The sequence below is a fragment of the Emiliania huxleyi genome (genome assembly GCF_000372725.1).
Source record: "Emiliania huxleyi CCMP1516 chromosome Unknown EMIHUscaffold_167, whole genome shotgun sequence".
Lineage (NCBI taxonomy): Eukaryota > Haptophyta > Isochrysidales > Noelaerhabdaceae > Emiliania > Emiliania huxleyi.
Window position 1 is genome coordinate 234,702 of NW_005200911.1, and position 14,984 is coordinate 249,685.

Genomic DNA, 14,984 nt, shown 5'->3' on the forward strand with positions numbered 1-14,984 from the left:
GTGCCGGCCCCACGAGGCAACCGGGCCCCACGGAGCGGGCGGCTGGTAGTGCGCCGCGGGCGGCGCGGCGGCCCACACGACAGGCAAGCTGCGGCCGTAGTGCGCCCTCGGCTGCGGGTGGTGCAACGGTGGCTCTGAGCGGCGCTCTTCCTGCGCAAGTCCCGACCTCGGCGACGACTCGGCCGGCAGCGGCGCGCTGGGGAGGAGAGGTAGGGGTGCGGCGGAGGGAGCGCCGCTCGCGCCTCTCTCCTCCCCCACGCGGGGCTGCGGGCGCGGCAGGAGCGCAGCGGCCGCCAGCGTCGCTTCCAGGCGGAGCCTCTCCACGCCCGAGTCGCCCTGCGCAGCGGCCTTTTGAGCGTGCCGCTGGGCCTCGCCGCCAGCACCGGCCTCCCCCTTTGCCGAGGCGGGCTCCTCGCCTGCAGAGCAGCCGGCGGGCCCCACAACCGCCTGCCGAGCGCCGATGTCTGGCTGGGCGCCGCTCGGCTCACGAGCGTCGCTCGGCTCCACCCACGAGGCCAGCCCCTGGGCGAGCAGCTTTGGCACGTTGTGGAAGCGCTCGAAGCCGTCGTCGTAGATGACCCGCTGCCAGCCGGTGCCCGCCGACAGGCCGCCACAAGTCCCCGCCCACCACGCGCGCGCCGGTGGGGCGCAAACCTTGGCGGCGGCGGGAGCGGCGGTGGGTGAGCCGATACCAGGCACCTTGCACTTCCCGCCCTTCCCGCCGTGCTTGAACCCGCGGATGCAGCCCTCCGTCAGGATGCAAGGGCCGAGCCCCCCTGCTGCCCACTGCTTCTTTGGTGACGCTGGCGACGGCAGCGACGGCTGCGCCTGCGCCTGCTGCAGCAGCTCCAGCGCCTGCGCCTGCTGCTGCTCCTTGAGCTTCTGCTGCTGCTCCTTGAGCTGCTGCTGCAGCACCTGCTGCCGTGCGCCGGGGCAAGCGGCGTCCGCCACCCAAATGCGCCGGCTGGCGTGCGGCGCCGGTAGCCCATGCTCATCGCACCACTCCCAAGTCGGCTGCAGCGGGATTGGCCTGCCGTCCGCCGCCTGCAGCGGCGCGTTCGGCGTGGAGTGCGGCTCGCGGAGCAGCTTGAAGGCCGCCTTCCACTTGCCGCTTCGGTTCAGCAAGTTCGACAGCCGGTGCACGGAGAATAGCGAGCCGTAGGGCGAGTCGGGGCAGAGGAGCAGCCCGCCGCGCGCCTCGTCGAGCGAGATGACTCGGGCACGCACGTCGCCGAGCGGCAAGCCCAACTCGTTGCCCTCGCGGGTGCAGCGCACCTTGACAGAAGCGCCGGCCGGGAAGTGCCACAGCAGCTGGCGCGCTCCCTCGGCGACCGACAGCGGGGCGATCTGTTCCGCCCACTCGGCGGCGAACTGGAGAGCTGCCTCGCGGCACGGAAAGAAGAGGGACGGCTGCGCGGGGTCCGGGCTCGGAAGCTCGCACGGCACCACCGCCGCAGACCCGCCGTAGAGCGCCTGGTGCCGCTGCAGCGCCAAACCCTGCGGCGGGCGGCCAAGTGGGCTGCGGCGGCTGTCGCCCTTGGGCCCGCTGCCTCCGTGCGGCGTGCTGGGCGACAGCGGTCCGCCGTCTGCCGCGACGGGCTCCCTCGGCGATGCCGGCTGCGCCGACTTGGAGGTGCCGGCTGCCGTGGCGGCGGGCCGCAGCTCGCCGGCGGCAGCTCGTCCGGAGGGGCCGGCGCCGTTAGCCTCGGGAAGCCGCCAGGCTGGTCGTCCGGCGCAGTGGGCTGGCGGCTTCGGCGAGGGTGGAGCCTTGGCGCTGCTGCCCTTGCCGCCCGCCTTGCCGACGCTGCCGCCCGCCTTTTGTCGCTTTGCAGCGGCCGCCGCGTGCTGGTGCCACGTCATCCAGGAGCCGTCGGGGCGCCAGAACCAGCACGGCCGCAGCGAGCCGCTCTCGATGCCCTCCGCGGAGAGAGAGTGCGAGGCGGCGCCCAACTCGTACGTCACGCGCACGCCGCCGCGAGGCAGGAGCGCCGTGACGCCAACCTCCCACCAGCCGCCCTCGTGCCGCAGGTCGACGCGGTCCCCCTTCCGCAGCCCCGCGAGCGAGGGGGCGGGCGGAGGCATTGGTCGCACGCGGCTGACGGGCCACCACTCGCGCAGGCGGCGGTGCGGCGGCGGCGGCTCGTCGCTCTCCGGGTCCGTCGGGCCCTCGTCGTCGTACAGCTCGAGGATGGCGACCTGGACCTGCGAGCCGCGCACACGCACAACCTCGGCCTCGTACCACGAGCCGAAGAAGCCCTCCTCGCGCCCCCACAGCTCGACGCGCCGCCCCACCTCTAGGCTCTCGCGCGTCGCCGCCTCCGCCGCCCGCTTCTTCGCGCCGGGCTTCTCGACGCCGGAAGAGCTCGCCGGAGCGAACGCGCTCAGCAGGGCGGTCGCGCGCGCAGCCGCCAGCCCGCGCGCGGCAGCCTCCGCCTCGTCGCCGGCGCTCCTCGGCGCCTCGTCGAGAGGGACCCACTCCCACGACGCCCCGGAGCCAACCCACACGCAAGGGCCGCGGCGAGCAGGCGCGGCGGACTCTGCCGAGCTCGCGGGAGTGAGGGCCGGAGGAGGAGAGTCGTGGCTCGGGCGTGGCCGGCTGGTGCGACGCAGGCGCGCGTCCGGAAGGGCGGAGGAGCATTTCCCGCCGCGACCGCCGTGCCGAAAGCCGCGCACGCAGAGCGGGTTGCGCTCGCACTGCCCCAGGGCAGGCTTTGGCGAGAAGTCTGCGCAGGTGGCGGCCGCCGTGGGCGGGGCTGCGGCTGCGTCGGAGCCCTCCTCCGGCTCGTCATCACCGCCGGGCGGGGGGGCGGCGGAGGAGGAGGAAGCAGGTGATGGGGAGGGAGCGGCGGCAGCCGCGGCAGCCGCGGCATCGGCGGCTCTGGCGGCACTGGCGGCGGCCGCTCGTCATCACCGCCGGGCGGGGGGGCGGCGGAGGAGGAGGAAGCAGGTGATGGGGAGGGAGCGGCGGCAGCCGCGGCAGCCGCGGCATCGGCGGCTCTGGCGGCACTGGCGGCGGCGGCGGCGGCGGCGGCGGCTGAAGCGGCGGTGGCGTTGGCATTGGCTGCGGCGGCGGCGGCGGCGGCGGCACCGCCGCCCCTCGACTTTGGTTTGGCGGCATCGCGCGCCACAGGGCCCAGCGGCACAGGGTCGAGGCTGACGCAGAGGCCCATCCCAGGCGCGTACCCGACCGCCGTGCCGAGCATCACTCGCCGCGCTCCGCCACCGGACGAGGCGTCCCACACCCGCACGCGCAGGCCGGACACCTCTCGCGGCGCGGCGCCTCGCAGTGCGGGCGGCGCGCTCGAGCCCTCGTGCGAGCCCGCCCTCACCCTGCTCTCCTCCTCCTCCTTCTTCTCCCCATCGCCGCCCACCTCGCGGCAGCCGGCGCCATCGCCGTCCGCCAGGCTCCCCTCGGCGCGCCACTGGCCAGCCTCCCAGACCCACGCCGGCCGCAGCATGGGGGCGCGCACCTCGCCACCCACCTCCGGGTGCCGCTCGCTCGCGACGCAGTAGCGGCTCTCGCGCGCGGCGGGGCTCCTCTCCTGCGCACCGCCCTCGCCAGCTGCTGCGCCGCCCTCGCCAGCTGCTGCGCCGCCCTCGCCAGCTGCTGCGCCGCCCTCGCCAGTTGCTGCACTCTCGCCAGCTGCGCCGCCCTCCCCCTCCACGCCCTCGCCCTCGCCGCCCGGCGCCTCGGCGGTGCCGGCGGCCGGAAGCACTCCCCGCAGCTCCACCTCCCACCACGCGCCCTCGAAGCGGAGCTGGAGCCGGCTGCCAACCGTCGCGGGGGAGAGGAAGGAGGGCGGCGGCGGCGGCGGCCGTGGCCGGAGGTCGGCCACAGGCACCCGCGTGCGCAGCAGCAGCAGCTTGCCCGCCGAGTACGGCCCCGCGCTGACAGCCAGCCGGCTCTTGACCACCGCCGTCACCGCCGCCCCGCCTGCCGACGCCGCGGCGCCCTCCGCGTCGAGGAGAGAGAGGAGCTCGCCGGAGCACCACGCGCCGGACGCGTCCGAGAACTCGACCTCGCTCCCCAGCTGCACCCAGTCGGGAGAGGGCGCGGCGCAGCTCGAGGGTGAAGAAGGCGGCAGCGCCGCCGCCGCCGCCGCCAGCGCTGCCGCCGCCGCGGGTTCCGGTTCCGCTGAGGGCGCCGGGGCTGGCATTGCCGCCTCCGCCCCCGAGACATTCGTCTCTGCCTCGGGCGCTCCTGCGCCGAGAGCGTCTGGCTCGCGGTCCATCACCAGAGGCGGCGAGGTTGGTACAAAGCGAGAGTCGTCGGCGAGCGCCTCATCCAAGGTGCGCGCTTCCCTCCAGGTCGCGATGGGCGCCTCGCCGTCGGGGTTGAGCAGCCAGGCGGGCCGCAGCTCGTCTTCGCCAACCACATGCACGGTGCCGCTCGACTCGCGCACGGTGAAGATCCAGCCGGTGGCAGCACCGGCACTCGAGCTCGACGCCTCCGCAGAACCCTCCGACCTCCGCCGCCCTTCTATGCGCGCGAGCCAGAAGCCGCCGCCGCGAGCAACGTGGACGGGCGCGCCATCCTGGATCGACGCCGCCCACCCGTGCGAGGCTGAAGGCGGCATCTGCCGAACACACTGTGACGGCGCCCACGCTTGGATCGGTGCTCCGTCTGCCTCGGTGTGATAGCGCAAGAGCACCTTTTTGTTGCGCTCGTCGCGCCTTACCGCAGTGGCGCAGAACCAGCCGCCCTGGAAGACGCCGTCCCACTGCCGCACCTCGATGTCGATGGACATAGTCTGGCCCACACACAGAGCAGGTCAGCGAGTCACAGCGCCCTGATTGGAAAAAAGAATTTGAACATCCGGGTTGTCTGTTTTCTTTCTTTCTTTTGTCCCTGAAAATCCCTGTGTGGTGGCGGCGTGCCGTCCTCCCATCCCTCCCTTGGCCCGTCTGTTTTCTTTCTTTCTTTCTGTCCCTGATCGTCCTTACAAGATCCTGCTCGCGCAGGTGGGGACCCTGTCCTTCTCCCACCCCTTGTTTGGTGTGTCCGTTTTATTTATTTTATTTATAGCAGACAGGCTCGACACAGGTGCGAACTGGCGCGTGCTAGCACTATCACAGATTGGGAAAAAGAAAATGCATGCGTTTATTTGAGCTTTGCCTCTGGCACTGTGCGTGCGTCGTTGACTTCTTGTTCGTTCACTTGTAGTAGGTTAGGTTAGGTAGGAAGGTGAAGAACAGATGAACAGTCAGGCCTGGACTGGACACCACAGGCACAGCGCGGTATGGGTGGACGCGAGACAAACAAACAACAAATCTCTCTCGCGAGACAGAAGAGTGATAACCAATATAAGAGTGAAGACGACGACACGCACGAGCGACACACAGACACACAAACTCACCAGGTGGAGGACACTCAGGTCTCAGCCAGGCTGGGCTGCCACACATCCTGCGTGAGCGTACGGCACTATACGCCACTCGGTGCCACGTCCCCTCTGTGCACTTGGGGCAGAGCCAGGTCAGTCACAACAGGACACTGAAAAAAAGAAAAGACAGCGTTTCTTGCGAAGCCCGCATCAGCTGATCTCTGTCGCTCGCCCGCGCGTTGGTGTGATCTGTGATCTGTAAGGGTCCGCCCGCAGGCGCATTTTGTATACCGAGGCGGTGCCCGGTGCCGAGCGCAGGCAGAGCCCACAGGTCGGACCTTAAGACAGCGTTGTAGATCCCTGGGCGAGGGTGGTGGAGGGGGGGGTCCGGCGGCGGAGCAACCACCTCCTCCCGGCGTGCCGGGAGGCAAGATGTCATCCCCCGTGATCCCGACCGCCCCGTCGGGGGTAGACCGCTCGTCTAGCTATAGCCGATCAGCCTTAAGCGAGCGGTCTGGCCGTTGGAATGGCCGAGGTTGGTGGACTTGCGTCCTCGCATCGATCGTGGTTACTACAAGTACAAGTAAGTAGCGTTATGAACAGAACACCCACCATGAACCACGTTCATCGGGAAGGGGGAGGTCTGGGACCTGCCTATTCGCCCGGCATGCGAGGGCATGCGCGGCCTTTCGGAGCCCCCTTCCTCTGTCGGCTTAGTACGGTTGGTCGGCGCGTCTCCGTCTGAAATCATCTCTAGGCTTCCGTGCACCGTGGCGGGCCCTCTCCTTCTCCTGTCGCAGGAGGTGGTGGAGAATGACCTCCAGACTGACCCGGAGAATCACCTCCACCCAGCCCCACCTCAGCACCCCTATTATCACACTCTCCCCCCCCCCCCCCCACAGTGACGAATAGTCTACCTATATCCCTATATTCCCACACCCTGTGCAGTGGCACGTCACGCCACCTAGATCCCTAATATTGGCACCTCCGTCGGGCGCCGAATAGGCGCCCAAATATTGGCACGTAATAGTCTCCCGACTGCTTCTCGTGGGGCCGCCGCGCCGCGAGACAGTCGACCTCTTTGTGTCATGTGACACACACAACCCGGTGTCGCACGACGCCATTCCCTTTAACCACTCGGATACGAGTTCCTTATACCTTATACCAATCTACAGTCGTCTGAGACGGCACCCGGATCGAGGATGGCTTTGCAGCCTCACCCGCGATCACCAGTACCGCAGAGCCTTGCACGCGGCTCTGCACTCACACCTGCTGGGCACCAACCTTTGGGTCCAGATGACTATCCCTCTATTGAAGAGGGAAGAGGGACGCCTCATGAGCCTACGGAGGGCCTCGACCCGTCTTCTTGCTGGTCAGACCACTCTGATCCCTTCCACACCACGTTGGGCAGGCTTGGTGTGGCAACACCGAGCCCAAGGGCGGCATCGATGTACTTGACAAGTCATCGCCGCCTGGCTCCGTTGGGGAGGGGGCTATGCCAGCTGGAATGCCTTCTGCCAGGCTGCCGGCGAGCTCTCCTCCGACGGAAGCCTCACCAGACCCGGAAGGGTGTGGCTTGACCGTGGCAGCGATCAGGCCACTTGCAGTGAACTCGCAGCGGGACGCAACGATACGAATCAACAGAACTTGGACGAACACCCGACGAGGCTTTGGGCGCGCGGGAACCTGCCCAGAACCTCGGTGTATCACCATTGCCTCTGCTGACCGCCGCAGGGCAGCCACCAGCACCAGTGCCGCTGCCGCAGTCAGGCGCGCCCGGTACTGCACACGCCTCCCCCTCGCCGGGGGATGGAGCCTGCAGGGGAGGGAGCACGGAGGCAGTTTTTTCGCCTGTCGAGCCGCCAGTTGGGCCGGCAGCCGACGCTTCGCTTACCTCTCCGGTTACGGATGATGTCGCGGCCGGGACCGCTACCGCCGCCGCTGTTGTGCCAGTTTCAGCTATCGACTTCCTCAGCTCCTGTTTGTCGTTCACCTGGACCTTTTCGGACATGATCTCGGGCAACCGGGAACATTTCCAAAGCATCATCGACGAGGTGGCGAGGAGGCCATGGTGCCCCGGCGGCTTATTCAACATTGGGAGCGGCGTATACTTGCGCATGCAAGCGCTGCTGGACGAGCTGTGTGACACAACCCCGAAGCATCTCGATGGTTTGTGCGAGCAGCTGGGCCAAGACGAGGATCTAAGCGGGCTGCATCGGGAAGACGTTCTAGATGGGTATTGGATGACGGCGCACTTCCACCCCCTCTGGGCGCTCTACGGTGAATTCCTCAAGCTTTTTCCCTCAGCCGTCCGTCCAGCTGCCGCGGCTAAGCTCAAGGCTGAGCTCGACGTCGTGCTCGAAGTCGTTCTCGGAGCTACCTCGGCTCGCGCGGCCTCCTCGTCGCCGCCTTCGCCCGTTTCGCTTCTCGCGCCACCGTCCGGCGAACCAGCCGTCTCACGCGACCTTCATGCGTCGCCTGGTGACGCGGCTGCCACCGCAGCCGTTGGCAAGGCAGGCGGCACCTTCAACGCCGACTCTGCTGACAAGGAGGTGAGCACCGCCTTAACCTTCGAGATCCTCGGCAGGGATACGCCAGCATGGCTGGTCCGTGACGTCGAGCAGCTTATGAAGGAGAGCTTCGACGAGTGGCCCGCTACGCTATTGGAGTACCGCCGCGGCTACCGCGCGCTCGTCGCGTTGAACGAGCAGAAGGAGCTCCTCGCTGCATGCTGGTTTGTTAGGCATCTCAGCTACCTCTTCTGCCCGGCATTTGCGACTCGTCGCGAGTTCCGGGGCCAGGGCATCGGCGAGGAGATGATGGCCGAACTCAAGTCGATGGCCGACGGTGTGCGCCACTCCCCCAAACGGTGCTACAGCAAACGGTGCCACTCCAACGGTGCGAATAAGTGCCACGCCCCAGCCATCCAAGCTACCAGGCAAGCTACAGGCACAGGGCTGACAGGGTTACCCATATCAGAGCGCCATCCAAGCTACCTACGCGGCTACAGGCACAGGGCTGACAGGGTTATCCATATCAGAGCGCCACCCAGGCTACCAGGCACAGAGAGTGCCAAGCTACCAGGCTCAAACTACAAGCTACCAGTCTACCAGGCCACCAGCCACGAGATGGATACACCAGCCCTCCGGGGTGTGAATAATACCGGTGGTTCAACTCAACGCCAGTTGGTATCATACAAACAAGTTCGACTCAGACAGCTCCTGACACAGCCTCTGACGGCCCCCCTCCCCGACTCAGACAGCTCCTGACACAGCCTCTGACGGCCCCCCTCCCCGGGGGAATGGCTACCCAGCTGTCGCAGGAGGTGGTGGAGAATGACCTCCAGACTGACCCGGAGAATCACCTCCACCCAGCCCCACCTCAGCACCCCTATTATCACACTCTCCCCCCCCCCCACAGTGACGAATAGTCTACCTATATCCCTATATTCCCACACCCTGTGCAGTGGCACGTCACGCCACCTAGATCCCTAATATTGGCACCTCCGTCGGGCGCCGAATAGGCGCCCAAATATTGGCACGTAATAGTCTCCCGACTGCTTCTCGTGGGGCCGCCGCGCCGCGAGACAGTCGACCTCTTTGTGTCATGTGACACACACAACCCGGTGTCGCACGACGCCATTCCCTTTAACCACTCGGATACGAGTTCCTTATACCTTATACCAATCTACAGTCGTCTGAGACGGCACCCGGATCGAGGATGGCTTTGCAGCCTCACCCGCGGGTGAAATTCTCAAAAAGGTGCAGCACTTCTAGCCGACATCGACAAAAGTCCCTCTCTAGCCCCGCGGCGAGCGGCCCCGCCGGAGGCGAAGAAAATTTCGCCATCTAGCGCTCGCAACACATAGATTTGTGCATAAATCAACACCTCCAATCTTCGGGGGAGTGACGGATAAAGGCGTGCGAAAGAGCTATGAATCCGAAAGCAGCGAATCCAAGTGATGGCCCGCCGCAGGCGAAGAAAATTTAGGGTTGGGGTTCCCCTATGCCAAAGAACTCTGAGAGGATTTCGGCGGCCGGCGCCGAGCACAGCGGTTCGCGCTGCCTGCTCGCGCTGGTTACACCGTTGCTGTGGCCGTCTTCGTCCGTATTGTACACCGAGCTGGCGCCACAGCAGAGTACAACAACGGCTCGGACGAACTGCTCCACGGTACTACATCATCAGAGGGCCCGGCAAGGTCCACGGCGGAGCTGGCGGTGGTGGGAGTGGTGGTAGGAACGAAGGCGCACCTGTCGGCGATTCACCGCCGTTCGTTCCCGTCTCTCAAAGCTGGTTACACCGTCGATGCGCACATCGAGGCGCTCGTGGACGAGAGAGACGTCGCCTCCTCTTTCGTCCCGGGGCACTGTTCACGCCGGAAGGCCCCGTACACTGCCAAGTACATTAGCCTTCATCTCTCCTACCGCCGGCCGGGAGTGCAGCCGCCACCAGTGAGATTGTCCTCGACGTTGGCACCTGCGAAGTAATGAACAACAGGCAGTGCGTCATATGGCGCTATGATAGCCCTGCGGTGGACGTCCTCGACGCAGACGAGGCGGAGCTCATCTGCGCGGCGCAGATCGCCGACTGTCTCTCCCTCCCTGCGCGAGTGGTTGCACCACCCTGGATGAGGCATCTGGGCTGGGGCAGGGCCGTTAGTAGAGGAGGGCGACTGAGGGCGCGAGGCCGCCAATCGTCAAAGTCTGCTGCGACTGACTGTCGGTCACTGACTGAGCAATGAGCAATCGCATCGGCGGTTTCACTCACGCTCACAATCGGGTTACATCCAGGTCTCTGTGCGGGATGTGCTGGGGGGCTGCCCCCCAGTCGATTGCCGCATAGTTCGTCGATGTAACCCTACCAGAAAGCTGTATTCACACCTACCCTTCCAAAAAAAGAAATGTCCCTGCTTTTGTCGAAGATCCGGCGGGTTTATCGGAGCATCACCCCCGCGATCACCAGTACCGCAGAGCCTTGCACGCGGCTCTGCACTCACACCTGCTGGGCACCAACCTTTGGGTCCAGATGACTATCCCTCTATTGAAGAGGGAAGAGGGACGCCTCATGAGCCTACGGAGGGCCTCGACCCGTCTTCTTGCTGGTCAGACCACTCTGATCCCTTCCACATCTCCGCTGGCGCTCCCGCTTTCTCTGCGCTTTCGTCATCGGCTCCTCGCCCTCGTGATGCTGCTGGTTCGCCCCCTCCCCCTGGCTCATCGAATCGCTACGTTCGTTCTCAAATCGCCCCCGCGCGCTTCCTCGGCGGCCTGTGGGAGTGGGACGCCGCCGCGCGCCTCGTGGTCGTGCAGCTTGGCCGTTCCTCCCGCGTCCACGTCCATCGCGCGTTGGTGTGCATAAACACGATTAGCCGTAACGCGAAGGTTATAGGTTTCGTGTTGGCCGTCTTAGGTCTTAAGTCTTGGCTTTTTTCACAGCTTTCTGTCGCTGTCGCTTTCGCTCCTCGTCCTGACCGCTCAGGTTTTGATCAGCTGACCTCGGTCTAGACCTTGGTCCCTGTTCCCGACGCCTCCCGCGACGCGACGCTGGGGGTAGGAATACGTACACACACACACACAAACCCGCAGGCGGCGGCGGCCTGCTCGGCGGTGCCGGGCGCATGGCCCCCGGCTTCACCCCGGGAGGGTGGGTGCGGTGGAGAGCCTGAGCCCGCTCCGAGGCATGTGCATGAACTTGTACTTGATCGTGTGCTCGTCCCGCCAGCCTGCTGAGATGTTGCCCTGCTCCACCTCCTTCCGGAAGTGGTCGTTGGAGAGCACGCGCACGGGGTAGTCGCCCTCCGCCTCGTACCGCGTCGCGAACTCGAGGAAGAAGTGGTCGTCGCTCGCCATCGACGGCGTGAGCTCGAGCATGGGAGAGCCGTCCTGCCGCAGGGAGAGCCCGCGCGGTGAGGGCCGCGCGGGGGCGGCCGAGGCGCGCGCGGGGGGCGCGCTCCGAGTTGCGCTTCTCCGCGAGGGCGATCAGGTCGTTGAAGCCGTACGCTCGCCTGTCTGGCGTGCCTGGCCTCGGTGCCTCGACAACCTGCGGCCGCCGGCCCGGAGAGAGGTGTCGGGGGCGTCGGGCGGCGCGGCGAAGGGCGGGCGCGGAGCTGGACGGCCGCCGGCGCGCACCCACTGGGGAAGAAAGACCTTGACGTCGTGCCCCTTGGCCATCACGTCGTTGACGGACTGCAGGATCGCTTGCCCGCAGATTGGCTTCTTCCACAGCGGCCCCGACGCAGAGATCTCCGCCGCGGGCACGAGCGGGCTCTTCCAGCCGACCGAGCCGTGCGCCCGCCCGACGTTGAGCCCGTCGATGATGACCATCCACTTCTCGTACCTATCCACACCCGCAGCGCGTCGACACCTCTTCACACCCCCCGAGCGAGGACCCTCCTCTTGGCGCACGGCGGAGGCGTGCGGGCGCGAGCGGGCGCGGCGGCTCGAGAGGGCGCAGGCGCGGGAGGCGCCCGCCGCGGCGCCGGCTGCCGTCGCGTCACCTCGCTCCACCCGCCCCCGCCCCCTCCCGCCGCCGCGCCGCCGCCGCCGCCAAAGGCGGAGGCGGAGGCCGAGGCGCTCCTGGTGTCTGCACCTGGCTGCGGCTCCCTCGGAACGCCTTGGTTGGCGCGCGGCTCCTCCTGCTCCTCCTGCAGCGACGCCGCGAGCTGTGCGTCCCACTCCTCGCCCGCCGCCTCGCCTTCCGCCGCACTCTCCTCCTTCGCAATCAGCTCCGCCGCAAACGCGTGGTCCGCCTCCTCCTGCGCTCGCCGCCTCTCCGCCTCCTCGCGGCCGCCGCCCGACTCGTCCTCCTCTCTCTGCAGCGAAAGTGCGACGAGGGCGTCAAGGTCCAGCGGCGCCGCCCTCTCCTCGTCGAGCGCCGCCGCCGCCCTCTCCTCGTCGCGCCTCGCCCTCGCCGCCTCGTCCGTCGCAAACATCTCCGCCACGAGCGCCTGGTCCGCCTCCTCCTGCTGACGGACCTGCTGCCGCCGCCTCTCCTCCGCCTCGCGCTCCTCGCGCTCGAGCCGGCTCGCCAGCTCCAGCGCCTCGGCCTCGTCCGCCGCCTCTGCCGCCTCCAGCGCCTCTCGCAGCTCCCTCTGCTCCCGCTCACTCTGCGACTCCACCGCTCCGCCGCTGCTCGAGGCTGCGCCGGCGGCGGCGGTGGCGGCGGCGGCGGCGGTGTTGTTGTTGTTGTTGGCGGCGGCGGCGGCGGCGGCGTCGGGATCGGCCGCCGGGTCGCTGAGGCTGAGGGCGAGGGCGTGGTCGAGCTCCTGCCGCTCGCGCTCACTGTCGTCGTAACCCGCGGCCACGGCCGGGCCTGCGTCCTGCATGCTGGCCGCCAGCGCCGCCGCGAGGGCAGCGTCTTCGTCGAGCGGCCCGGGCTGCTCCATGCTCTGCAGCAGGGCCTGCTGTAAGCTCTCGTCTTCAGCGGTCTGGGCGCCGCCCTCGGCGCCGTCCGCAAGAGCGCCAAAGCGCGAGGGCGGACCCGGGCTCTCGAGCGAAAGGGCGAGCGCTTGAGCGAGTTCCGTGTCCTGTGTGTCCTCCGCGTCCTCACCCGCCTCTCCTCCTCGCCGCGCCTCGTCCTGGATGGCAGCCATTGAGGAGCGAACAGCCAACAGCCCGAGAAAGGTGTTTGCGCGGCTAGGACTGTCAAGAGAGGGGCCGGGGCGCGGTTTTTCTTTTTTCTTTTTTCAGTTGATCAACTGAAAAAAGAAAAGGCACGGCACTTGAGATCTCCAACGTCTTCGACAAGCGTCGACTGAGTGGAAGGAGCGGCTGCGGTCTTAGCCAGCGCACCGAGGGTCCTAGCCCGCTGGGCCTTGTGACTCTGTGAACAATGCTCTTCCCCGCCGTCTTCCACATCGCGGTGGTCCAGCCGTCGCTGACGGCCCTCCACCCGTCGGCGCCTCGCGCGGCCGCGCCGCGCATGATTGGCCCCCAGCCGTACCGGTCGGCAGAGGAGCGAAGGATGGCCCGCGAAGACGCACGGCGCGGCATGGTTCCAGGCTTTCGGGGCCCGCAGCCACGTCCTGGCCCTCGCGGGCGCGGGCGTGGCATGCCACAGGGCCCTCCGCCGGACTTCTACGAGCCGCCACCTCGGTACGTCCCAGGCCCTCGTGGCCCGGTGGCAGGGCCGATGCCGGGCCGCGGCCAGGCGGGAGGGCCGATGCCAGGGCGCGGCCCCGCGGCGAGGGACAGGGAGTACGACACCTTTTCGCAGCAGCCTCCAGGCCCTCAGGCTGGGCCGCGGCGGTCGTACCGGCAGCCGCCACCAGTCGACGCAGAGCGGCGGCACAAGTCGCCCGGGCTGCGCAACAACTTTTACGACCTCCCCACCGCCGACTTCAAGAGGCCGCACGGCGTCCCGCCGCCCGACCCCCCTCCTCCTGCGGCAGAGGGAGGCGCGGCGGGCAGCGGGCAGCCGGCCGGCAGCGGGTACCAGGCAGAGCCGCACTGGGAGAAGAGCAGCTTCGGGCAGCAGAGCAGCTACACGCAGTCGGGCGCGGGGTACGGCCAGCCGAGCGCGGGGTACGGCCGTGCGAGCGACGAGGCCCCTCTGGTCGCGGGGAAAGAGTAGGGCGAGCGTCCTTCCTTCTGATCTTATCGCTATCGCTTAGGTCCCTCTCCCCGGCCGCGAGAAGGAGTACGAGGACCACCTGGCGGGGCAGGTGCCCGGCCGAGGAGCCCCCTCCTTATCGTGTGCACCGGCCGAGTAGGACTACTCCCCTCTCCATTCTTCTCGTGACTCGTCCGGCGCGGGGCAGGTGGTCGACGCGCAGGGCGAGAGCGTCGAGCGGCTCGAGGGGATGGGTGCGCGGGTGGCGCTGCCGCCAGAGGCGGGCGGGGACGAGGAGGAGGAGGAGGACATCACTTGGGACGCGCTGGCGGGCGCCGAGGAGACGCGGCTGCAGGTGGAGGAGGCGCTGCTCCTGCCGCTGCAGCACCCCGAGGCCTTCGCGGCGGTGCGAGCCGGCACCCGCACCCTCACCACCAAGGGCGACCGCGCGGGCACGCTGCTCTTCTACGGCACCGCGCCCCACAAGCAAGGGGTGGCGGCGCGGACCCTTCCCTGACCCTTCCCGGAGCCTCGCCGCAGGCCCGCCCGGGACCGGAAAGACGACGGCGGCGCGCATCGCCGCCGCGTCGGCGGGCCTCCCTCTCGTGTACGTCCCGCTCGAGGCACTGATGTCGAAGTGGTACGGAAAGGCAGCGCAGCAGCCTCCCTGCCCCTCCCCCCTCTCGACGGGCGGCGGCGGGTGCCTGAGCCGCCTCGGAGCGTCGCTGTAGGCGGAGCAGCAGCTCGCTGCCCTCTTCGACGAGTGCGGACGGCTCGGCCGGCGCGTCGCCCTCCTCGATGCATCCCCGCACACGCCCCCTCCCCTCCCCCCCTCGCCGAGCATCCGCCCGCCTCTCTGCCCGCGCTCTTCTGCCCGCAGGTGCGTCATTCTCATTTATCTTTCACGTGGGGTCACCTCGCGCTCTTCTACCCGCAGGTGCGTCCTCTTCCTCGACGAGCTGGACGCGCTCGCCGGCTCGCGCTCGCGCGAGAATGCCGAAGGGTTCCGCCGCAAGTCTCCCTGGCCTGTTGCGCGGCTCCACGGATTTTACCTCCCAAAAAGGCAGGGAGTCTCACTCCCCGCGACCAACGGGGCCATGGATCCTTAAATTC

The 14,984-nt window shown here is 67.9% G+C and overlaps 5 protein-coding genes across 5 annotated transcripts in view; 2 read left to right on the plus strand and 3 right to left on the minus strand.

The window, feature by feature from the left end:
• EMIHUDRAFT_112342 (hypothetical protein) overlaps positions 1-4,748 on the minus strand; it is a gene marked incomplete at both ends in the record, with an annotated part of 25,983 nt that extends 21,235 nt beyond the window's left edge. The window contains 2 exons of the mRNA XM_005784867.1: positions 384-2,723; positions 3,089-4,748. Of these exons, the coding sequence (XP_005784924.1) occupies positions 384-2,723; positions 3,089-4,748 (4,000 nt within the window). The remainder of the gene's footprint in view (positions 1-383; positions 2,724-3,088) is intronic.
• Positions 4,749-7,438: 2,690 nt separating this feature from the next.
• EMIHUDRAFT_230844 (hypothetical protein) lies at positions 7,439-9,097 on the plus strand (the record flags this gene model as incomplete). The annotated part of the gene is made up of 4 exons (XM_005784868.1): positions 7,439-8,168; positions 8,332-8,390; positions 8,845-8,946; positions 9,041-9,097. 4 exons carry the CDS (start codon positions 7,439-7,441, stop codon positions 9,095-9,097), a joined length of 948 nt encoding a protein of 315 aa, XP_005784925.1.
• A 281-nt stretch (positions 9,098-9,378) lies between these two features.
• On the minus strand, positions 9,379-10,206 carry EMIHUDRAFT_364510 (hypothetical protein). The gene has a single exon (XM_005784869.1). It carries the CDS (start codon positions 9,955-9,957, stop codon positions 9,742-9,744), a length of 216 nt encoding a protein of 71 aa, XP_005784926.1. The 5' UTR covers positions 9,958-10,206; the 3' UTR covers positions 9,379-9,741.
• A 745-nt stretch (positions 10,207-10,951) lies between these two features.
• On the minus strand, positions 10,952-12,912 carry EMIHUDRAFT_112344 (hypothetical protein; the record flags this gene model as incomplete). Its single annotated transcript, XM_005784870.1, has 3 exons — positions 10,952-11,203; positions 11,450-11,657; positions 11,828-12,912. The coding sequence occupies 3 exons, from the start codon at positions 12,910-12,912 to the stop codon at positions 10,952-10,954; spliced, it is 1,545 nt and encodes a 514-aa protein (XP_005784927.1).
• A 239-nt stretch (positions 12,913-13,151) lies between these two features.
• EMIHUDRAFT_230846 (hypothetical protein) lies at positions 13,152-14,980 on the plus strand (the record flags this gene model as incomplete). Its single annotated transcript, XM_005784871.1, has 5 exons — positions 13,152-13,874; positions 13,957-13,983; positions 14,080-14,364; positions 14,495-14,571; positions 14,809-14,980. 5 exons carry the CDS (start codon positions 13,152-13,154, stop codon positions 14,978-14,980), a joined length of 1,284 nt encoding a protein of 427 aa, XP_005784928.1.
• Positions 14,981-14,984: the final 4 nt, after the last annotated feature.